The sequence below is a fragment of the Pezoporus wallicus genome, unplaced genomic scaffold (assembly GCF_028554395.1).
Source record: "Pezoporus wallicus isolate ANWC-B61680 ecotype Strahan unplaced genomic scaffold, APGP_CSIRO_Pwel_v1 contig_7073, whole genome shotgun sequence".
Lineage (NCBI taxonomy): Eukaryota > Metazoa > Chordata > Aves > Psittaciformes > Psittacidae > Pezoporus > Pezoporus wallicus.
Genome location: NW_026641326.1, coordinates 915929 through 941720, shown reverse-complemented (window position 1 = coordinate 941720; position 25792 = coordinate 915929). Strand labels below are relative to the sequence as shown.

Here is a 25792-nt window from a genome sequence, read left to right as displayed (position 1 = left end):
AAGACCTTACATGCAAGGCTGGAGTTTTCAAACTACAGAAACACTCTGCCTATAGGAAATTCTTTTCATCTGAAGAGATCACTGATATCAGACAGATGCAATAATTGTATGCTCCATCGGTAAACTGCAAATTGATGGCAGCAAGGATGGCTGCATTCTGCTTCTAACTAGTATATATGGTACTGCACCTAGCCTCAGAGAGGGAATTCAGCTGGAAAAATCTGAGATCATTGCACATGCTTGATAAAGTAAATAAATGAAGACACCACCAACTCCACAAACTTCCCAAGCAAGGAATTTGCTTTAGGTCTCTGTCCACCATGGCCAGTTTATTTGCTACTCAAGCATTTCACAAAACCTGTTTCCCACAGCTGGTATATTAGAAAACCCAGAGTGTTTTGTGGTCTGCAAAAGCCATTTCTAAGTGCTTTTTGCGATGTCCAATTTCCAAGTGCTTTTTGAGATGTCCAATTTCCAAGTACCTTCTCCATACAAATGCTGGGATAGTAATAAGCATAACCTGCAACAGCAAAGGACAGTTATTCCTTTTGTCCATTTTTCAGCATTCCAGCTCATGAGTTAGGCTGTGCCTGAGCCCTTATCCCAGAGCACAGACTTGTCTCCTGCTTTTATCCCACAAGAACTACTATGAACCCTTATACACCTTTCAAGATTCAAATTTCTTGAATGTAGATAACCAGAAGGATACAAGTGTACAAGCGCTACAAGAGCTGATACAAGGTTTCCAAGACAGAGTAGTGGTTAGGAGTAGGGGGAAGAGAGACTTATTTTTTAACTTCCCTTCCATTAATCATGTCACGTAACTTCTGCACAACCTTCCACATGGCAGGGACTAGCTAGTTAATTCATTTTACAGTCCCTATCCCTTTCATGAGACTTGTTCTATGTGGAAACACCCAAGCCAGAGAAATGCTGGTTGCTCAATACAAGTCAACACCCCAGAGCTACAATCCTGCACGGCAAATTCCTGGTTAAACCTATCTAGAATCACAAAATAAAACCAGCTCAGTTTTCCAGAATGTAACAAAACACAGCTCCTGCACATATTTCATTGAAGAGGAAGTTTCTTTTTTCAAGTACTGTATTAACATAGTGTCCCATTTGCCTGTTTCTATCGACATCTGCTCTGTAATAGAGGCAAATAGGAGATCAAAGTTTTAATTGCGTAAGTAAAAGAATGTATTAATAACATTCTTTCTGTCCTACAGCAACAGAGATAAACTTAATAAAAGCCTCTAACAGCTAGGAGAACAGGATATTTACGTGAAGATGTCCTAACAAAAGGAAAGCATGCAGAACTACCTCTGGTGGATAAACAAGTGAGGCTCCTTGTTTGCAGACTGTTCCTCCTCAAGCTCACACATCCACTCCCTCCCTCAGCAGGGGCAACAGGTCTCAGCTGGGTTTCAGTTTTACACTAAACCTTCTCAGCATCCTTTGTGCACTTACATTTAGGAATAAGCAGCAGGTGAGCCTTTAAGGCCCATTTGGCTGCTAGTTGCTTTAGATTCCATCTCCCAGCTAGCAAGTCATTTAAGAAGGTTTTTTTTGTAGGTATTTTTTCCTGCACAGGCTGCACTGCATATCCTCCATATCCCTTTTGATAGACACATTATGTCAGCACACTAGTCAGGCATCCATACAACAAACAGTATCTCCTCCTCCTCAGAGGCATTATTAACTCTTGGCTTTCTGAGAATGGCAAGAGCCCGAATTTGTTGCCTGCTCATCACACTGCTGCCACTCATGAAGGCAACAACATACTTTTAACTAGCTGTCCTTCTCCTCCCCAAAATTAATGTAGCATGGAGTGCTCTCTCCATCCCAGGGTAGCAGCAGCTGCCTTTATCCACTTAGGGCTCTAACATGCATACACTGAAGGGGAAAAAAAACACCCAAACCAATAGGAAAAACCCAAAGCTACCCACAACTGTACTAACTTAAAACACTAGGACTCCCAAAGTGATAACTAGGTTACCTCTCTGCAAGTAAGATCACCAGCATGCTGTAAAAGAGTGGCTTCAGATTTATCGGTAGTTCCTTTCAAGTTCAGAGCTCTGAAAAAACATTGTCAAGTAAAGCATCAATACCACCTCTACCTGAACAGAGGCCATTGCACATAGAGAGCCTGAACTGCCTCCAAACAGTCCATGAGGCAACATAGAGGACAGGCTTACTTAGGGCTACCTGCACAAAGACTGACACTGGACTGTGATCTGAAAGCCAGGTTGGATGGGGCTTTGAGCAACTTGATCTAGTGTGATGTGTCCCTGTCCGTGGAGGCTTGAACTGGATGATCCTTAAGGTCCCTCCCAACCCAAACTATTCCATGTTTGTAGAAGTCTTAGTCTCATTTCAAGACATCTGTGAATTATAAAGAGCCAGTCGTCTTCCATCCCCTTTGTCTTTAAGGAAGGGTTCAACATTAATTTTAGCTCCTTTTCAACCTATTTCTGGGCTAGGGCCCAGTCCATTTGGAGTACTTTACAAAAGTAACGAATCAGATTAAAACCACACAGAACACCCACTCAGGACTCACTCACTATGTTAACTCCCAACAGAAGGGACACTACAGCTAAACGTGGCACTTCTTGTGCAAAGCCACAACCTGCACACAGACACGCAGAGGGTGAAATAACTCATTCTACAGCAAGCTAGTTTACACAGGAAAACTGGACAAGGCATTTCCTTTTCTTTTATGTTGTCCTGTCATTCATAACATCTTTTAAGACATCTGCTAGAGTCCTGTAGCATTAATGGGAATGGAAATGCTCCAATGGGAACTCAGGGGTTTCTCTCTTTTTCCCATGAACTGAACATTATGGAATTTTAACAGATGTTCTACTTGGTCATAGTTAATAAAATGAATTATGCAGGAATTAAAAATCTGGCTCCACTTGCTTATACAAGACCTCAGCAGCAGAGCTGTGCTCCCATTAAGAAATACTAGAGGATTTATAATGGATTTATAGGCTGCTCCTGCCTTGTTATGAGATTTTACAAATGAACTTGTCTCTTTTGTGGAAAAAATGAATAAATTTACCTGTTCATTGACAGCTTTTAGTAGCAGGAAGCAGTTTCCACACCAATGCACACTGGTACACTACACCCATAGGAAAGGATAATTCTCACTTGGATTTGCTTTGGAAATGACATCATGGGAATTCCACATCATTTCACAGCCTCCGATTTATTCAAAGTCTCATTCAGCAACCTAATAACCACGCTCCCGCTTTGTGCTTTATCACAAAAGCTTTCCTCTTGGAGCACAGATGTCTCTTTTGGGCTACTACTGCCAACAGAGCGAGGCACTGTACCTCACTTCCCCTTTGATTTTCAGATTAGTTTAGTGTAACTGCATCAAAGAAAGATGTAAAGACCAAAATGTAATGGCAATGTGAGAGAAGAGGCACCAAAAAGGAGGTAGCTGAAAGAGTCAGGCAAAACTTCCAAGCACTGAGGTTAACCAAGCTATTTCCAAAAACATTACACATATACCCATTTTCTTTTTCTTCCAGTATTCATCTGTACAGAGATTATTCTGATGAGAAAACAGAAGGATAAGTGAAAGAGTGAGGATGAAGCAACTACCTTGCACCAGAACAGAAGCAGCACAGCAGCTAATGCAAATTACATGGAGCAGAATAAGGCTGTCTTGAAAAGATCTGCTATGCTATAAAGACAAGGTTTCAACATTCACTCCATTTATAAGAGACTGACTTTCACTTAAGCCCAAACAATTGGCAAGCACATCTCTGGCCAGGCACTGCTTTAGGTAATATGCAAAATTTTATCTCAAACCAGCAACTAAAATTAACCTTCCTCAAATTCTGGCTCAAGAATTTTGGCAGTGCAAGAATATCATCATCTGAAAAGCATCAATATTCCCAGCCTCTTCCATGAGAAATTATGCATTGAAGCCCCTCTATTCAAAAACCCCACTCCAGTGGAACTAAACAAAGGGGTTTGTGTAAGTGAAGAACCAAAGCACGTGAACAAAGTCCATACGTATAGAAGTCAGCTGGAATTAAGTATCAGTTTATATACACTATGCAGCCACCTGGATGTGTCCAATAATGAATTGATACAGATTTTTATCTGAAAATAAAGACTTTCCTTAAAGGAAGAAGTGTCCCTAAAGAGAAGGGAAAACACCAAGTTTAAGTGTCAGGCTTACAACAGTTCCAGGTGCAGGTTCTGACTCAAGTGGACATTACTTTACAACATTTAGTGTCAGAAAAAGACAACGGCCTTGACAGTGTTAAATTCAAAGATGATGTTTTTCTTTTAAACATCACCTCTGATTTGATTCATTTGGAAGAGAAAGCACATTTCATTTACTTCTCATTTGACTGGACAGTTTCTCCCAAAAAGCAATATTTCAACTGAAATCAGTTCTGAAAGATCTTTTATGAATATACATAATGGAGAGGACGCCCATTAAATTTCCAGCAAAGTGCTGCCATTTTGAGTAAACAAAGTTCTCTCAGCAGGGTCATACACTGTGCCATGAATATGGTCTGCAAACGAATTACCACCCCGACATGTGTCAAAACAGATTTTAAGGAGAACAGCACCCAGTGGTAACCATGTGTTTTATCTACCTGTTAGTATGCAAAATCTGTATGCAATGGGATCCAAATTTATTCATTTATTCAGAAACCCTCAGAGAAATCAAAATCATTTGTTGGCCTTTTTTTGCCCGTCTGCAAATGACATCTGAGTGAATACCATGTTTAGTGAGCCAGAAAATCAGCACAGGACAAAGCTATGGTGGGGTTTACATTTCAGAAAAGCAGGTATCATCTCTGCACAAATAAGTGATTTTTTAAACACTCAGACCTGCCAAAATTAGACTCAGTCCATTATTATGTGTCAGCATTTTAAGGAACTCTATATTTGGTATTTATTTTAGGTAATATCCATTCTTATACCACAACTGTAACAAGAGCCGGCTAGCGTAACTATCCTAAAAACAGCTTTCAGCTTGAAGAAAGGCTTTTAAAAGCAGAGCTATTGAATGGAGGCTTGAAAAGCCTCTGCAACTGGCTTTAATATCAATGCAACACAGCCAAGAGACCTGATCACAAAAGCAGCAAAGATCCAAACGTTTATTCAGCAAGTTACATAAGGAGAGGACAAACCCACACACAGCACATGGAACAGAGTACTTAAGAACCTTCCTGGACAAAAGCTCTTATGTTTTCATAGGAATTGAACCTTATCTCTTTATTTGAGGTGCTAATGGTGCACCAATTGGGCTCCAATTCTGAAGCAGTTTTAGACTAGGAGCTCATCTGTGTGTTTTTCTACCTCTTATAATCTGCCTCCAGTTTACACAGCACATCAAGCACTTCCATGACACTAATCCTGTAATTCACAGTACATTTATGAAGAGATTTTAGTTTAGGAGCTATTTTCTGCCAAGCAGGCCAAAATATTTTTAGCTCCATCGTTTTTTTTCCAGCAGTGAAGTATTCTGATTTAGAGTTAAGTAATGTCGTATCACATCCACAGCCTGGATGACTAAATGCATTGCTTTCACCCATTTAAAAAGAGAGCACAATCCTCTCTATATAGCAGAGGACAGATAATCTTTTGGCATCTGCTGACAAATATATTTAAAGAATGCCTAAATCTGTCTGTGCCAAACTTGGCCTGATGCCACCAGTTCACCATTGTTGGCATGCATACTGCAAATGAGGCAATCACAGCACTGGAGGAAGTTTCCAGTATTTTACTTCATGGTTTTCATCATGTTAACATACACATTTCCATCCTTTCACAATTCAGCAATAGAACTGAGACACAGGGTGGTAGACAACTTTTTGCATGCATCGTAAGTTCTTAGTGCACGTTATCAGTATTCTATTTCAATCACAAACTAGTAACTTACCTAGAATGAAACACCCTAGGATTTAGAGCTTATGGTTAGAGCAGCTGATCTCAATCGTACTATCTGGTGTTAGAAAACAAAGTGATACAAAGGAATCAATTAAAAGAGAAAAATAAGTGTTTTACCTCTCTTAATACTGTGCTTTTGTAACCCCGATAAAGTCCTTGAATACCCTGTAAGCCAACAAAAGAAAGCATTAGCTATAGGGAATTAGTTTGCCAAAGACCACAGTTTATCAGTGATTATGACGCAAACATTGTAGCCTGAATGTCAGACCTGAACTTCTTGCAAATTGACTATATTGATTATAGCATTGCATACTGCATTCCATGACTCACAGTACCAGAGGGGTTTATGCTCATTTCAAAGATCATTTAGCCACTGTTCATAATAAACAGTTATGGAAAAGAAGATATGCCTTACATTTAAAAATAAAATGACAAGAAGATACAGAAATACATTACTTCAAACTCTACTTGCCCAAAACTTTGGTCTAAAAGTATGCACTATCCCCATTCTGTTTGAATAGCCCATGCAAAAATGAACTCATAGGATGACAACTTTCCCTGACCACATTTAGTCTTGATTCAGAGCTTTTATCGAGACATTTTATATTTTTAACTAGCTGATAACATTAAAAACCATTACAATTTTATAAGTATGTAAGATTATATTAATTATCTTATAGGGCAGTTTATTCAAGTGTTTGGCAAAACCTAAGGTTCTCTGCCAGCTATAAAGAAGGGGAAAACCATACAGTTTTGAGAGCACCAGCTTTTAGAGCAGAATGACCAATCCATTCTTCAAGCAAGAAGTTTCAGTGACCCTCTTGTGCAGGGTTATCACAATAGTTTTTATTTACAAGCAAATAAAAATCAAGTGGATCATTTAAAGGTCATATTTATGGCTTCCTTTTCCTGGCCTTTACACACAGAAATATGTATAATATTTTCCCCACAGTATTTTCAGGAGCCACTTTCTCTTACGGAATAAACTTGAAAAATACCCCTTGTGAGACTCAGTAAAAACAATGGTGAACAGGTTTCTACAGGAAGGATCAGTGTAACTACAGAAAAGATAACAAAAGCCCTTATTTTTCAAAAGCTACAAATACTGGATAAGCACTCATTTCCAGAGCTCCTACAGAGCCTCTCTGAAATGGTGCCTTGAGGACACCCCCTCTAAAGCCAGCTACAAAAACTGGAAACCATTCAGCAAACTCTAGATACAGAGACTTGATCTTCTGTTTTCCCATAACATGGCATAAATACAAGGGGGCATCCAAGAAATCTGGAGAGGGACTTTTTACAAGGACATGTAGAGGGTAGATTTAGATTAGACATAAGGAAGAGGTTCTTCCCTGTGAGGGTGCTGAGGCACTGGCACAGGGTGCCCAAAGAAGCTGTGGCTGCCCCATCCCTGGCAGTGTTCAAGACCAGGTTGGACGGGATTTGAAGCGACCTGGTCTAGTGGAAGGCATCCCTGCCTGTGGCAGGGGGTTGGAATTGGATGAGCTTTAAGGTCCCTTCCAACCCAAACCATTCCATGATAAACACATGCAGAGCTTTGGAAACAGGAAAGCTAAATCCCCTTTTTAAATTTATTTTTTAGTGTAGATATTTCATATAAAAAGAAGCGGAAAGAGTTGTTTAGAGTGTGCATGTAAGTGCATGCACATGGGGAAGGTGGGGGTTTGGTTTCCTTCAACTTAACATGCCAATCACTTTTAACAGAAGAATAGATGGGAAAGTGCTGGGAGAACACAGAACTGGCATAAAGTTGTAGGAATGGTTCTGGACATGTATGGAACTGAGTGGAAAGAATGAAGTAACTTGCTCTGAACTCACCTCATGATACAAGGTGCGGGAGAGAATCTGGAGGGTACTCGAGGAAGGAGAAACCTGGGCCCTTTGTTTGACTACCTCGGATGGAACCCGTATGAGGCAGGCAACCTGCAAAAGACCCACAAGTTCAGAGAACAATTCCTTTTGCTGCCTTGCTCTTTATATAGCCAACACATTTGGAGATGGTTCCAAGCACAGAAAACTGAGAAACGAGGAAATAACTTCAAGTAATTACCCCAGCTGTACTTAACAGCTCTTGATGAGCAGCTCATGCGTTGGCTCTGAGAGCTACGTACCTTCTGAACACAAAATTGTGCTTATAGAAAAGTGGAAGTCCCCTTGAAGATTTTAACTTCCAAACCAGAAACAGATTTGAGTGGGGAAAAAATAACAATGAAACCAGAATTTTGAAGCTATCCTGTCTTTTGGCGGCCACAGGAATTCCCCCCCACCCACCCCCCTTTCAGAGAGGTAAACTGGAAACGCAGGACTTGGAAGAATAAACTTCTTTCCTAGGTAGTTCCTTTGTGCCCCCTAGTGACTGACCTCAAGAGACACGGACGCACACAATATATTCAAGATTTACCTTAAAACACATTGGATTTCATTCAGTGTGAACCATCGGAGTGATCCTTTCCTACACAAGGGATTTACAGGCAAGAAAGGCCCCTGCAGCTGGATGTAATAACATGGCTGTTGACACAAAGCTCCAGCTTTGCTGAAAAACCCAGACCTGGCTTTAAAACGTTCACCTGCCACTTCAGCTTCAGGCAGGAATTAAGCTTGTGTGCGCATAATGTTCAATAAGGATCCTCAAGAGTTACAAACTTCTCCTCTTTCCAGAAAAGACCTGTTTACTGGCACTTTTAACAGGAGTTTGTCTTCAGCTGGCCTGAGAAATACTTAAAGCAGCGCTGGGACTGGTGGCAAAACACTGGGGACACTATAAGCCAGATATTTAGCCTTCCTTGTTCCCATCCTGTGCTGGCCTCAGGAACACACTGTGGTTCCTAGAGACAAAGATGATCACCGAGTACTTCAAGTCAAGGGCAACCCAAGTGAAAGCTGTCCATGTGAAGTGATAAACCCATCTGCTACCTCAAACTCGCATGTGCCAAAGGAAGTTCAGGAATTCACTGCCACATTGCACAGAAACAGTAATTTGAGCAATGACTTGTGGGTAACACAGCCCAAGGCTTAAGTTCCATTTTCACAGACAGACCACAAAAAAAAAGTCTGTTATCCTGTTACATTCCTACAAGTTTACCAGACAACAATATCCAAAGTCATTACAAACAGATCTAACTCCGTGTGCTCTTCAATTCTCAGGGTCAAAAATAACAAGTGACCCCAATCTGTCAAGAAAATAAGAACTGTCAAGTTTTTTTGATAGTTCAGCATAACTATTTATAGAACTTCATGCTTCATAACACTCCATGTCCTTATATTAGCTTTTTATTCCTTAAAAACATGGAGGCAGGAGGAAAGCTTTAAAAAGGCTCGGATGAAAACAATCCAGTCAATCAAGACCAGACAAAGAGCGCAGCGTGGCTTTCTGACATCTGGGGTGCTGCAGTTTTGGCAGGAGAAGGGTGGCCTCAAAGTAATGTCTCCATTTCCCCCAGACTACTTGGGGTGCATTTCATTTCAAATTAACTTTGATGTTTCTCCCATTTGAATTTGTGCTTACAAGGGAGCGTGTGGCTGCACAAGAACAAAAAGAGTGATTACATTGTGCTGTTATGAAAGGAAATAGAGGCTCGTGTCACCCGGGCTGCGCTGTCAGATTGGCTCCATGGGGCACTTCTGGTACACAAAAAGCCACAAGCTGCAACTGCTAACATCAGACAGAACAGTGACATTTTCACTGTGCACCTGAATGTACAATGTGTTACCTGATTTGTTCCTACATTCATACCTTACCATCACTAACAATCCCAGCAGTCTTTTGATGTCGAACACAGGTCTCTAAAGGGAAGCATGCAAGATTAGGTTCACACCTATCTATTAGCCCACAAGATTTTAAAGACAGTAACGACCTGGGACAGATGGGTTCAGAAAAGTCTCAAATTCATTGTGCCCAGATCTCAATCACTGCAGCACCTTCCAGGCAATGCTGACAAAGTTAGAACATAATACACGTCTCCACAGTTTGATTTCTTAGCTAAATAGGGTCAAGCAGCACCAGTATGATAACACTGCACCAAGAGAATTCATACTTAATCTGGAAGCTATAAGTAAATTGAACAAGCGAGGGTGAAATACAATTGTGCAGATGCTCTGCAGTCACCAACCACATACATGCTTTTTAGCTGCATCAACTACTGGACAAATAGATGTGGAGGACAGACAATAATGTGACCTTGCACAGTGGAGGCCCATTCACCTCCCTGGTCACCAAAAGCCCAGGAAGAAATTGCTTTTAAATCTCTTGGCTCTTCACATAAATGCAGCCTGTTGCTTGCCACAGGAGAGCACAATACAGCCTCTCAAACTCAGGCCATTCCTGGCGCATCCCACCAGATCCAGGGATGACCCTGTGACAAATTAGCTCTGTCAAACATCTGTAGAGCCAGCCATGGAGAGGGCACAGCAGTGTGCCCTCAGCTACCTTGCCTGACATGAAAGCATCAGACAACAGCACCCTGTTGATAGGGACCATGCTCATTCCCTTCTGTTAATGGGAGCAGAAAGTCAGAATCAAGACCCCCCCTGGGCCAAGCTCTTTCCTTATTTACCAGGTCAGGTAACCCAATATACCAGTTATCAGACTCTCCCCATGTCAGTGCACATGTATACATGCCATAAGGTCAGGAAAACAGTAACACTGAAACAAAAGACTCAAGGATTTTTAGATTTAAGCTTTAACAAAAGCCAATTTTACAGCTTTAAGCAAATCTACGATTACTTTACAGAAGAGGTATGCAGAAATGACAACACTAGCATCTGTTAACTTTCCAGCCTTTTAATGCCATAACCACTTCTGATCACGAGCACTGAATTTCAAAATCCTGTGTTAAATCATTACCAGCTCAAATGTGGCTCCAGTATTTAGATGCCAACTGAAGTGCATTTTTAATTTACTGACTTGCATTAGCCCATTAGGGACAAAAGCTAAAACTAGGCCTATTTTGTTAATATTTACCTATGTAATGCTAAACCAGCACATCTTCCAGCTGAAGGATACTAATTTTTCCTGTTGGTTCCGGGAAGCATTTTAACTTTGAAATACTCTTTGCATGCATCAATGCTGCCATCTCCTGGTTGGATTCATACTGAGACTAGATTTTCCTGATTGTTCTGACCAATGCCTTTCTTGACTCGCTGTGATGAGTGACCAGTGCCTTTAAGGTAACACAAATACTCTTTATATATACCGATTTAAACTGTTTCAGTATATCTGTAACCTGTTCCTACGTGGCCACAGCTAACAGAAAACAAGACCTGCTGCAAACAGCACCAGGAACCTGCACAAAGCCTCTTGCACGGGCTCATCTAAGTTTATTGGAAACACCTTATCCTCAACCACTACCTTATGATAGCTGCCAATCCTACTTAAGGCTAGAGCAGCTGTTCAGAAGGAGGCAATACTCACGTAAGCCATCAGCACAAGGCTACCAAACATCTTCCTTTAGACAATAACACAAGACACAGTCTGGTTGGACTAGGAAGATCCCATTGCATTGCCACTGCAAATTCTGGAGTAAGAACTTATCTACAAGCCACCATGACACCACTTGTAGCTCACCAGCAGGTCCTTGCTCCCCTATCCAACATATGCTGTCCTTTAGGCAAAGACAAACGTAAGACAACATCTTCAGAAAGGAGCATAATACCTCCTGGTCTTCAAAGCTGTATTATTATCTAAATGTTAACATATCCCATTCAGATTCCACCCTTTGTGCTCCAGGCTAACCATTCCCTACATGACTGGTTTTGTAGGATTTAGTAGAGAATCAAAGATAACGTGCATCTTTTTAGGCACCTACACCACAGTTCAAGCACTAACCTTGCAGGCATGATCTACACATGAGCTGTATCCAGAAGCACTTGAAAAACAACAGAGGAGGTGTTCTAGTTGCTATTAAGGGTTTATGTTGGGTACTTAACTTGGGTTGATGCACAGCAAGTTCTCAGCACTGGGTACACAGCTGGTACAACACTATTGACAGCTTTGGACCTCCAAAAGCAGCTTGAGAAAGCATTTCCTTATGCAGACTAGCAGCACCTTGCACAGTTAATGATTTGACCCATAGATCTTAAAAGCTCCCATAATCATATGGTCTAAACACTTATCTTTAATAAGAGAGATACTACCCGTGCTTTTAAGACACACCACTGAAGGGCAAATATTAAGAAGCCACTTTGTTAAGATGCTGGCACCTGATGCTCCTGGCTGATGAGCTGATCTGTTCTTTGCACTAGCCTGGGTTTGGGTGAGGATCAAGACCAAGGTTTTTTCCCCACTTAGTCATTAGCCATTCTGCTAAAAGCAAGAGAGTAGAGTCTGGGGACAAAGAATGGTTCCGAAATACATTAGTGGCTGGCGATTTAGGAACCTGCACTTGGTGACTGAGCAAATCTCTGGCTTGCACTGCTAAGCCTACTTTGGAAACTAGGTACAGAAATGTGTTAAGCTCCAGAAAACTTCTCTGTTACAGCTTTAAACCCTTCAGAATACCTTCTAAAGGACTTAAATTTTAGATTTCCCAAGCAGGAGGTTAGTTTTAATGACTTTATCTGTCTAAGCAGGCTGGGAAGCTTTAACTGATGTTCGCCATATAATTTAATACTTAATACACAACTAAAGGAACATACCTGGGGAAAGTTACTCTTAAATGTCATTTGTGTAAGTTTTTTCTAATCAAGTAAGAATCTAGTTTATGACACTATATGACTTTGTATCCAGGGAGCTAAACCTCGCAATACCTGTGCAAGATAAGCAGTAACCATTTGGGAGAAAAAGCTGCTGCAGAAAAATTACACCAAAGAGGCTATGACTTACCAAAGGATGTATCTTTAGGCTGCCATCAATCTGGTAACAAACATCTAATTGCTCACCCCATTCCTGAAGGTCAGGATTTTCTGCTCCAAGATAATGTAGAAAGAGCAAGAAAAACAGAGTAACTCTAAAACCCCATTCAAAGACAAGATGCAACCAAGATATTATTAGTCATACTCCTGCAGACAAAAGCTACCTTATAGCTCAGGTTTGCTTAGGTGGTTTTCTGTTTGGCTGCAGCTTTTTATATTAAAAAATGCTTCTTCCCAAAATAGGTTAATAAATGACTGTCTGAGCATCTCAATTTTCTTGTCAGATACTCCCTTCCAAGTAGGAAGTTACTGTTTTTAATCTAAACCATGAAAAATGTCCTTTTCCATTCCTCAGATAAGTGAATGATTAAAACAATAGGTGTGTCTAAAATTAAGAGATCTTAAACTGCACTGATTTCCTTTGGATCCTGAAAAAGAATGGGAAATTTCCCTTCAAGTCAGAGGCTCTCAACAAACTTAGAATTCAGTACTGCAGCTTTCCATGCCTCTCTAAGCTCTGTTTGGAGATCTGTTCAGTACTTCAGATCTTACTGAGATTCCCCTCTCCGAGAAGGGGGGGGAAAGAACTTCTTTAATGCAATTTTATGAGATTAGCAAAGTATTTCATCCTCCCAATAACCGTTTCTAAACTCTGGTCACAACTCTTGGTTTGAGAATATTAGACAGCGTGGCGGGTGAGGAACATGGGATGGAGCTGTAGATGAATGGCTTCACCCTTTCCATTACCAGGAATACTAACAGAACAGTGGAGAAACATGAAATACATCTGTCATTTGGTTTCATATTTTTTTAAACAGAGAAGCCTGGACTGCTTCAGTTCAGACCATTATCAGTTCAAACACCAGTAAACCTTCACCTAAATAACTGCTGCCCTTTTGACCAAAACAGAATAAAAGCATAAGTTTCTGCAGTCTGTAGTTTGCTGTGGGTCACAAATTAAACTGTGAACAAGTCCTTTCACTTGTGCTTGTCATCAGGTTGTACTACCTGGTAAAGCATAACCAAAGTGGAGAATTGAAGCATTAACACCTACTTTAAGGAGGAAATTGTCTCCAGAGAGGACAGAAACTGCCCAGTATATGCACTGTCCACTGTTTCTGCTTTAAGTGCCAGCCCCAGAAAAAGAGTTCATGTTCCAAATAAAACCTCTGAATATGCTAATCTTATTTTCCCCTCCCACACTTACGCACATCACAGTTAAATTCAGTCCTGCGCAAAGCTGCTGGGGTCATGAACAGGTGACTCCACTCCTAATTTAAGACCCATGGAGAGAACAAGTTTAGATTAATGGGCTCTGGATGGGAAAGTTTGAACAATGCCAGGCTCCTTGTCCCATCTTTTCTTCTGATGGGCACAATAGGGCCTTCATTAATTTAGCTGCAGTTCTCCTGTATGCTGGCAGGAAACATTCTTCAAAGAATAATCTCAGCCAGCAAGATCCCTCAGATCTCAGCATTTCCTAGAACCTGAAAACATACTATTTCAGAGATGAGACCATTCACAGGGACTGAAATGTTGCAAGCACTCGGAAAACCAGAGCTTCTGCACAAACATTTTCAACCTCCTCTAAGTTTCCACCTTAGATGTATTTACCTGGCATCTGCAGAATTGTCTTGTAGAGTGCCAGCTCATCCTGTCATTGTCAAACTTAACTCCTTATTACTGCTTTCCAGGGCTCCCTTCTTCCTGCTCCAGAGCATCACCTGCACCACCATACATTTCTCCCTTCACATGACCATCTTGTCTGAACATATGCACCCCACAGAAGTGCTCAGCTGGCTCCTTGTCCATCACTTCAGCAGCCCTCTCAGCATGGGCTTCTGCCCCTCTCCAATTCCTTTCACATGTGTGGCTCTTTAATTGCCCAGCTACGTGCTCTACAACTCCTGCTGTGGGTTTCCTGCCTACCTCTCCATTAGCCACATCAGGTACGCCTTGGAAAACTCCAGTCCTCAAGCAGTGGGTATTTGTGCCGAGTTCTTCTCGCAGAAAGGAGAAACTACTACCCCAATTACATCAGGCAACAGGCAAAGAACAGGGAAAGTTTCTGAAGGTGACAAAACTGACACTAAACACTTCTTTATAGAAGTCCTTCTCACTGCAAGTGTTTTGCAAGTTTCTGTGCTTTGCATAACTAAATTGGTCTTTCAAAGTTTAATCCATGTAGAGTTTTACAATCTAAAACTTACCTAAAGAGACCTACCGTTGTGCACACCTCTTTTGTACTCCAGCACAAAATAAGTGTCCCACAGATTCTGAAGTTCCTTGGTACAGTCACAAGCACTGGTTTAAACTCAAGTTGCAAAAATCAGACAGTTGAATAGCTTTGTAAGTCTTCCGTAAAAAGTCTTCCATAACCTGGTTGATGCTTGAATCATAAATTACTACTACATTTAAACACAGAAAGGCTTAAAGCCAAAGAGCAGACTCTTAATTCAACCTCCAGAATTTTCTGCCCAATCCAATCTCTCCCAGCAACTCTTTCACCGCTGAGAGTCTGTTAAACTTATTTTTAAAGGCTTAAGAAACTAATCATATCCACCAGCCAAACTGTTCTTTCAGCAAAAGTAGCATGGTGCAGCCCATCCAGCATAAAACTGTTTCCAAGGAGCCAAGTGGGGTCAGGCTGTGTTACAAGAGGACAAACATTAATGAGACTCCCGGCAAGAGAACACAGGCAATATTTTTTGCAAACACATTAAGTCTCCTGTTGAAAGATGACTGGTATTTTACTATTTGCTCAGTCTCTTGGGGTTACATTGGCCCAGAACACGGAAATTTCAACTACATTGTTTTTTATCAAGTATTTTCCTCTAATTGATCCCTTACTCTTTCCTACAGCCTTTTCACTTAAAGAATTACAGGCTTGTCCACATATGGAGCTATTCAGAAACTGTTATTCCCAACAAACCTTCTGCAGAACCTTACTTTCAAATAAATTTACCTTAAGCTATCTCAGACATTTCCAAAGCTGACTCTGGCAGAGTGTGTTGCAAGCCAGGAAATCCAGCAGGAAACACTTTTACATTATTTTTTTTTCCTCACTTACACTCTTTAACCCAAATTAGCTCCTCTACAGACATACATACATACAGATATTTCTGTATCAGCTGAAGGATATCAGCTCTAGGGTCAAAAGAAGAGAGGTGGCAACCATCAAGCTTCTACTCTTTACTGCAGAATAGCATGTCCTCTAAGCCCTGAACTGAGCAGGTAACCCAAAAGCAGCTGATGAAGAATATTCAATATATGCAGATAACATGGAGCATAAAGAGAAGCTCAGCGTGGCTGGCTGGTGAGGTGTTTGACAGTTCTTAATTTGCTGTTTCAGCCTTTAATTGTATGATGAATTTGTTGGCAGTATTTGTGGATTCATTGTTCCATTCATCTTTATTTACAACCAATTTTCAGCTGCAGCTCTAACTGGAGTTTCCACTCACTCTAACTATGCTCCTTCTTCACTAGCTCTTAATGACAGCAGTCACACCTTCACAACCATCTTCCAACCACTGCTCAACTATGCTTCTGCACAAGGATTTGGCAAACATCCTACAGCATCTGTACTGCAGACCTCACCTCACCTACCTTCATTTATGAATAGTTCAAATCACCATGATGTATTCATAAGACCACCTACACTGCTGCAACTCCCCACCACTGCTCATCTTGCCAGGGTCAGCATGTTCCTCTTCCCGGTGCCTATAGGTACCGAGGCACGCACAGCACAGAAGACACAGTCACAGAAAAATGACAGACACTGATCAAGGTAAACAGCAAAAAAAGAGATGAAGTACTATGAAAGAGCTTACAAACTTTGACTGCGTCAGACTTTGGACACTACTTCGAATACTATCGTCAGCCCACTGGTTGAAAGCAGGTAAGATGCAAAGTAGACAACACAGCTTTTGGTTTTAAACAGTTTTGTCCATTTATTAGTTCAGTTCTTAGAGAAAGGATAGTGAAAAATTCAAAGCCATTATTGCAAAGTCTAGACACTGCAAGTACTAAATCATTTCTTTGTTGCAGCACATGATCTTCTTGGGCTTACAATGCTGTAAAGCCCTGACCAATTATCCTGCTGGAGATTCCCTCACGATATTACTGAATTTGCCCAACTCATGCTACTGCCTTGTCCTCAGAATGGGCATTGATAGCAACTTCCTTCTCTGATCTAGCCAGTTACTCTCACAGAATTCATACCAATACAACTCTGGAGATTTTTTTTTTTGTTCTATTAAAGCAAAACTAGTTAATAGCTTCAAAAAGATATTGCCAAGGCAGAAGGAAGGGGATCATTCTTAAACAGAGAGCAATAGAAAATGCGACGTTGCCCATCGTATCTAATAGATGGCATGCGCTTTCCTTATTTGAATTAAGAGCACACTCAAAATGTCATTCTACAGAACCATGATTTGTAAACTTGCTTGCATTTAGGCTTGCTTCTAAAAATCAAGTTAGGACTAGTAGAGAAATCTAGCTGAATTCACCAGAAAGATAATTCCTGCATTAAGAAGCTTTCTTATTTGACACATCGCAACAGCAGATAAAAAAATTCCCAAGTTATTAATACTGACGGTCAGATGCTAATCACAGATGAACCACACACTTTGCTCGTATCACTAAAGTATCTTAAGTGGCAACACACAGGAATACACAAGTGAGCTTGGAATTTCACCTTGAAATACCTGTCCTCACCTTGCCCTGCGGAGCTGCATCATCCCCTCTCCCCGTTTAAGTGACAAACGGTTGGGAGTTTCAAGTTAAACGGATTCACCATCCATCCTTCCTCAAATTGTGAGGAGCAGTGTGAGGATATGCCAAACTCCTTCTTGCTGAGGAAAGCCAAACCCATCATCTTCTAAGGGAGCAGTCCCTAGCTAACCCTTGAGAGCTCTCTCAGAACACAGACAAGGGTTCCATCCTTTCTCATAATCTTCGTGCTCCAGCAAAGCCCAAGTTTTGGCATTCTTGCAGTCAGACCAGAAACACCTTTCTAGACTCATGAGCTTGTCCAGCATTTCTACAACTCAAGAGACCATGCTGCTGAGACACTGAGACAGAACGAACACAAGCCAGGTGAGGAACTTAAAGTGTCATGGCTACATGATCTTAAAAACGTAACAGGACATGCAGGCATCGTGGCACTAATATGACCAGGCAGCTTTCAGGATTTGAGTTACTCTCTCTGGTACTACAGCATGCTCTGTAGACACTTTACTACAAGCAACCTGGGATCTGGCAGCCTTGGGGATGCTCTGCACAGCGTCAACACATCCCTACTGCTGTATTCCTAATGTACTCTGGAGTTTTACCCAAGGACAAAAGCAGCTCAACAACTTCACATAATCAACTTCAAGAACCTGATCATCACCACTAGCTGCCAAAGGGACAGGACATCTACCTCGCATCCTGGTTTTCAATTCTCCCCAACCTTCCCTCACAAGTTGAGCTGGAGGTCAAAGTAAAACAAGACAAAAATCACCAAATGTAGCCAATCAAAAAGAAACTTTTTTCATCAGAAAGTTAAGAGCGATCCTGATATTTGCAAGCAACAGCTCGAAACTTTCACTAAATATCTTGCAAAGCTCAGATCGTAACCATAACAATACCTAAACATTAACTGGAAAATGCTGTTGTCAGCCTTCTCTAGGACATGATCCAAACGACTTTATTCTCACCTCCGTGGAAAAGCCAGTGGGATATAAAATTAACTGTGCTGAATCCAACCACTTTGGCACTTATGAAGGAAACCTCATCGGTCAAACTGGGACAATCCTAAACTTCTCCCATGAAACCATGTCTGCGGGAGGCTGGTGGAAAGGCCCTGAGGGGGACTTCTCTTTATCAAGGTTTCTTTTAATTAATAGTATACACTGTCACATTAAGCTGATATAAACTCCATATAAATCAATCTGGAGCTGTACAGTTAACTCTGGATCTGCAAGACGCACCCAGTTCCTATTAAAATGCACACCAGGAGGTTAAATACACTGCTCCTTCTCAGAGTTACTTACACTGCCTTAGAATATTAAAAGTAAAGTTTTAGAACATCTGGTTTTCCTTTCCACTCCCTATGATATCATGTTTTCCAAGCACATTTGGCAGCTCACAGTAAAGATAGAGGCAGACTAAACATACAGGGTAATGTAGAGTCAAGATGAAAATCCAAAGCCCTGGATGCAGCAAGTGTGTTTCCTATCTCCAGATTTCAGTTACACAAGTGGTAAATAAGGGTTTTCCCCACCCTTAATAACTCATGTATACTTCAACCTTCTTCCTTGATGAGATACCATATAACTGCCCTCCACAGTTTCTGTGCCTTTGTAAATAAGCTTTCACGCATTATGGGATATTCAGAGTCCCTATACAGCAAGATTCAGTTATAGGGAAAAAAAAAATCATGTTTAACAGGGTCAGACTTTGCATGTACTTCTCCTTATCTCATTCTGGGAGATGAGATTCACCTTCTATGTTCCCCTTGCCTAGAAGGGGGGAAAAAAAGCCCACTGCAGGCACTGCTTTTTATGGCTTGGTTTTGTGCCTCCTAGCCTAGAAGTCAGAAATTGGATCAAATGCATGTTTGCCATGATTTTACACAGGCTGTAAACAACACAGAAAAGTGGCTGTAACAAAAACTAAGAGCTGCCATTTTACTGATTCCTCCCATGTATTTTAATACATCTTGATGCAACCTTTGTATTGTTTCCTTTTCACCTATTGTTTTTACTGAGCCACATTCAAAACACAGATTAGTCAGCATGAACATACCTCTAAGGTTAGTACATACCCACATTTTATTGATGCACAAAAACCTAACTCATTTATGCTCACCAGTGAAGGAACAGCAAACCTGGAAATCCAACATCAGTTTCTCGCCCCAAATCTTAATTTCTCCTTTTTTGTAAAAGGACGGTTTGGAAATGCAAAGGGATGCCTTGAGAATCCTAACATGACACAGTCTTTGGCTTATTATTTAACAGCAGTTTATATCATTGTAATTAGTAAAGTGTACAAAAGAGGAAGAGTACATCTTAAAAGAAACTACTGACAAAATAGTCCCAGAGGTTATGCCCTGATTAAAACTTAATAACTAATCAATAAAACTATAGTTATAACTTTCACCCTGATCCAATTTGGAATGGTTTATTTATATGAGTCATCTAAGATTTCATATAAAACAAATGTGAGAAGATCTTGCTTTATGCTATTTTTATTACAGGTTTATTGTAGCAAATCTCTAAATCCCCATCTCAATTATTTTACAGCTTAGTTCTCCCATCACACCAAGAGGAGCAGAAAACCTAGCAAAAAGCAAAATCTTATTAACTGAATAATAGCTGTTAGGGCACTGCAGTTTCCATACCATAAAGTCATTTCAATGGCTATCACTATGAATTTCCCTGGCCATACAGTAGCAAGAGCCAAGCATCTAAAACAGCTCTGACCAACTCCTTTAACTCTGCTGCATCTCTGTTTATCAGCTTGAAAATGAAAGGAGTAAGTGCCTGAGCTGTGATGCTCACAGGACCACAGACCACCTTGGAAGAAAACAGGCAACAGGTTCTGTAATCATGCAAGGAGTCATCTGCAGCCAACTGCTGATAAGTCACATCCAGTTATAATTTTCCCACCAAAACCTCACAGGCAGAGGCAGTATATTATAAATAACCCACTTGTGAAAGAAGAGACTTGTTTTTCAGTGGATTTTATCACAGAGCACTGGTACCTCGCTATGAGCCCATCTGTTATTTCACTTGATTCTGAAACAGCACTTGAGAAGCTTAGAACCCCTCTTGGATCTGCTGGTCCATGAGATATCAGGCTAACAAATTTATCAGGGCTACGCATTGCCATAGTGATGAAGAACTTCACACTTATTTCTAACAGCTTTTAGAGAATTTCTACGGAAGCAAGTTCTGTGCATTGCCTGAAGTTAGAAATCATGGCCTGACAGCACAGGCTCTAACCAAGATAGAAAAAAAAACCCTATCTGAGCCAGCAACACAAACATATTCCACACAGCCTTAAATCACCTTCTATCTACTCACACCTATAACCACTACCAGAGTGGTTACAGGGTGCTATATTCACCTATCTTCATGTGCTTGGTGTGTTAAATTAAGTTCTGTGGCTAAGTCCCATTCAATTTAATCAGAATCATTTCTACAGAAGAATAAAAATTACTTGGGAATCAAAGCAGAGCTGAACTGCTTCCTGTGGGAAGTGGCTAGGCCATGCTGCTATAACAAGTCACCTTGTGCTAAGTTAAAATGGCACAGATCCTTCTGAGGGATTTTGGTGAACCTGGAATATATTTTATTCAGATAATCCAAAGCAACCATGCTCTTTCTGTTTGCAAATAACCTCAGGAACAGTTATTAAAAACACCATATACAAGCTTCTAAGATAAAGCACCTTCACTATTCACCTACAGATATGTTTGGGTCTGGATCACACAGGAACCATCATCATTTGATGACATTGAGAAGTGCTCTCTTTCAACACTTGCTACAATCCAAATAGACTTTGCTAGAACACCAAATTCTAGAACACAAAATGGAGTGTCACATACTAGCTCTTGTTAGAAGTGCTATTAACTCATTTATTCACTTTGAAACAATCCTTACAAGTGCCAACACTTCATTAAAAAACAAAGTAATTTTTACGAGGACTTTCACGAGTATAAAGATGGTCAACACTCAAAAAGTAAGATATGACACGAAACCTGAGGTTTCATAACTGAATGATTTCATCTCCTCCCACAGACACAATATAGGACCTTCTTCCCACAGACACAGTATATGATCTTCTTTCTTACCACTTCTGCGAGGGAGGCAGCCACCATGTGTGTTGCTGGAGCCAAGGAGGATGCAGAGCCATGGTGCAGCATGGATTTCACATTCTCATAGGTGATAAAAAACGCAGCAGCTGAAATTCAAGAACACATGCAGTCATTCAACTGCTCTTCCAGCACCAAACTAGCACAAAAAAAAAAACCAATAAAAAAAACATTTAGAGCTAGACTTTGTCACTCATTATTCTGCACATGTAGTTCAAAGCAGGATTTCTTCCCCCAAAATGGTACCAGTGAAATCTATAGGATAATTCCTGCAGAAGTTTAAGCTTTTGGCTATCACTGGAAAATCTCCTATTAATATCAAAGATGCCAGGACTTTAAGGCCATTCTTAGTACAGAGATAAGGAAAGATGTGTTATGAATTAGTCATGAATGTCCAGTAGGTTGGGGGGGGGGGGGGGGCAGGGGAAGGTACCATTCCTAGGTAGGAAGGGTAGAGAGGAGATTGTTAGATTGAATTAGATGGTCTTTATGTACATGAAGGGGAACAATCAGTAAATTGAAAAGGGGGAAAAAATTAACTAATCCAAAAATCATCATGGCACATGACATAAGTCTCTACCCTGCAATGTGTAAAACTGTTTCAGTAGCAGTTATTAATAACTTCTTCCTAGCTATTGTCAGTTTCATATTTCGCACTCTAGCTCCAAAAAACCCATTCTTCCAAGTTTCTGAAGGACTTGTAAAAGCCCTGTTCAGTGAACAAGAAACATACAAAAATAGAGCACAGCAATACCAGCCATGTTTATTCACTGCAAAAGTCAACTACAAAGGCATTTGCACCTTAAGGGTTACTCCTGCTCCAAAAGATAAGTTCTCACTCATACTTGGAAAGATAAAACCACAGTTCAGATTCTGAAGATGTAAATCATGAGAAAACTGACATGTCTTGCAGGGGAACAGATTTTAATTGTGAAGAAGGGCTCTGTGAATTGCTTTCGGTTAATCAAAAGATGCTTATCACCTCAGAAGGAGATAACAGAGCAGACAAGATAAAGAACTGAATTTTTTTGTATCACCTTATGAAGGACATCAAACATCTGAAGGTATCAGTGGATTTGTTAGCAAAGTTTTCCTAACATTCACTACTGACAGCATAGCCTGTTGTTCATTTATCCCTCCCTACAAAGACTTAGATGACTTTTTCTCTGCAGGGACTACAAGCATTTACTTTTTTAAAAGCTTCATTTTCAGAAGTTTTCCTGATGTCTTATCATTTTAAGTGGTGTAGTTGTTTCCAGGAGAAAAAGACAAGCAGAGCATCCCCAGGGCAACGAGCTCAAAGACCTCCAGTACTCAAACACTTTGAATTTCGAATCATTCCAAATGGTCTGACAGAGCGGGTCATGACAAAAGGACTATCAAGACTCAAGCCCTCTTTGGCACCCAAAAATGCTTCAGGGTACCCCTGTAAGTAAGGATAGTAAGGAATGATTCCAAGGAGTAAGGGCTGCTTTTCTGACTAAACATGCAGCAACCTTCATTCCAGGCTTGCTGAAAGAGCTTGTTCAACTGTGCAGTTCTAGCAACTGCTCTTCACAGGTGGACGTGGACTCACAGAATCTAAAAATCACCTGCAGGAGAGGAAGCAATGAGCACAAATGTCCTAAACTATAACAGTTCCTACTTAAGGACAACAAAGAATAAGCCAAAGAAAATTTACCATTTGGAAATGATCCTATAGCAGTAGAAGGAACACCAGCATAGATGCCACGAAAACCACCAGCCTTCCTAAAGCCTTGAGGACTCTGCAGTCTTGTTTTTACAGTATCCAAAGGAAAAAGGATCAAGTCAACACAGACACCAGCAACTCCACCAGCCTTCAAGACAAAACCATAGAGTAAAGTGCATTAATATTCATAGGTGTGAAGCTGTGGTGCTTATGTGATAACTGAGGCAAGCCTAAAGCAAAGCACAACTGACTGGATCCCTTCTGAGGTCAACTTATAAACTGACAGAGTTACACAGATCTCAATAGCTTTATAGCTATAACAAGGAGGCTTCAACAAGAGAGAAAGTAATAGATATTACAGCTTTAAAAACCATTTTTAAGGTATTTTCAAAACAATTTCAGTGTTTCAGATAGTACAAAGTAACACTTAACACCTAAACATAGAAGCAAGACAGTGAATGCCACTTACCAATACAGGACAGCACAGAATGATCAAAACCTCTATGAAGTTGTGTGATAAGATCAGGGAAATACAGAAGCAATTCTGCTTCACCCTAAGCATCTCTAGAAAGCACTTTCCTATTTTTTCTAGCAAACTTCTTCATTTAAACTATCAGGCCTCATTTCATTTGTTGAGCAAAGCCTGAAGTAAAACTGATTTTTCTTTTGCTGTCAAAAGTCCATAGAGGAAAAAAGTCGTATTAAAAAAAATGTTTTCAAAGGTCTAAGAAAAAATGGAAAGTTTTCACCCACAGCAACTCTTATAACCAAACCCTAAAAAATCAGTTTCAGCTAAAGCCATCCTTTTCCATTGTCTGTGTTTCTAGTTGACTTTCTTTAGTTTCCCCAGGACATAGCTATAGAAAAAAACCTATTTGTCAAAAACAGGAGGAGGAGACTAAAAGAAGTATGAAAACTCATTTCAAAAGAAAAAAGTATGAACAGTTACCATTAACCTATTATGATTAATGATTATAATTCAGAACAGAAAACAGAGTCTGAAGTCTACCCCATATAGAGCAGCACACAAGAAACAGCTGTGCAGGTTTTTAACTGCCTGAAAACAAATCACGTGTGTTTGATTGGGTTCTCTTCAGGGCCAACAGAAGATTCACAGAGATGCTCACTATTCACTACTAAACTTTGAATCAATAAGTTAATTACTCTTTTAATCTAGTTGGCTACTTTGCATGCATTGATTTTTTTCGTATTTTTGTCATCAAAATCCTTATCTGCTCAAAATAACATTGATCAGATTTAACCCAGCCATCTGTTAAAACACGAATCAAAAGTTACTAATCACTTCTTTCATTTTCAAAGTTCTGTATCTCAAATGTCATTTAAATTCATGAAACAGCTAATAGAGCCCCTACCAGAGGCCGGCAATACCTGGGGGCTTATACCATCTGGAGAAAACAGTAAAGCTTTTTAGATAGCAAGACAGCTGAATGCACCTTTTCCCCCACCTTTCTGTAACAACAGCATTATTAAATATAGAACAGCTGAAAAACCTTTACCAGGAGTTGAACATACCCTTAAACTTAACTCCATCAAAGCAATTAAGCAAGACCAGGACCTAATTCAAATGCATTGAGCCTTGCAGCTGGCAGGGATCTGAACCCTCCCAACAGGCACAGGTCAGCAGCTCTCCTCACGCTAGCTAAGGGCACCTCACCCGTGATTTTCCACGCAGAACCCACAGCAGTCACTGGGGTAATTCCAAGAAGGTCCTTACCTATGGGGACACCTTACATGTGATGCTGCCGGGTGAAAACATCGAGAAGTAACTTTTAGGGGGAGAAATGATTCACAAAGGACCGTGCACGCACCCAGCGCCTGCAGACAGCCAAGAAGAGACGAACCAAGGCACCGGCACCTGAGGCCGCCGCGTCTCCTTGGCAACGGGCAGGCCCGGACCCCGCTCACTCACCGCCAAGGCCGCCCAGGACTCCCGCGGCTCCATGCAGGGGTGGCGGTACGGGGCGGGCACACAGCGCAGCACGAACCGGCTACCCCCCCGCCGCGGACCGGGGCTAGATCCCCTGCTCCGGACGCGCCCCGGACGCGCACACGGGCGCAGCCATGTTGCTGCCCCTGACCCGCGGTCAGGCGGGACCGTGTCGTCACAGCGCTTGCGCGCGGCGGAAAGCGGCACCGCTAACGTGAGTTGGGGGCGGTTCCTTCAGCCCCGCAGTAGAGCGGTGTGGAAACTGCGCGTTAATTAGCAGTCGGCGTTAATCAGTTAATACGTTGTTGCTGAGCGTTGATTAGTGGGTAAATCGCTGAGCAGTAGCAGCTGTGCCGCTCCGGGAGAGGCGGGAAGAGAGCTGCCCCCGAGGGGCTCTTGGAGGTAGTTGCTCCCATGGCTTTTTCTGTTCTCGCGGCCTCTCAGAGCAAACCTACGTCCACTGAGGAAAAAAAGGCATTTCTGAGGGAAAAACATTCGT

At 41.1% G+C, this 25792-nt stretch overlaps 1 protein-coding gene across 3 annotated transcripts in view; it reads right to left on the bottom strand.

Annotated features, from left to right (window-relative positions):
• The window catches only part of SLC25A26 (solute carrier family 25 member 26), an 83384-nt gene extending 57893 nt beyond the window's left edge, over positions 1-25491 (bottom strand). The window contains exons 1-5 of one of the 3 annotated variants that reach the window (XM_057422927.1): positions 25276-25491; positions 23337-23493; positions 21635-21744; positions 7765-7869; positions 6043-6090 (exon numbers count right to left, since the gene is read on the bottom strand). In XM_057422927.1, the coding sequence (XP_057278910.1) occupies positions 6043-6090; positions 7765-7869; positions 21635-21744; positions 23337-23493; positions 25276-25308 (453 nt within the window). In that variant the 5' untranslated portion in view covers positions 25309-25491. The remainder of the gene's footprint in view (positions 1-6042; positions 6091-7764; positions 7870-21634; positions 21745-23336; positions 23494-25275) is intronic. The other 2 variants (XM_057422928.1, XM_057422929.1) reach the window with 2 other exon arrangements.
• Between the last annotated feature and the right edge of the window lie 301 nt (positions 25492-25792).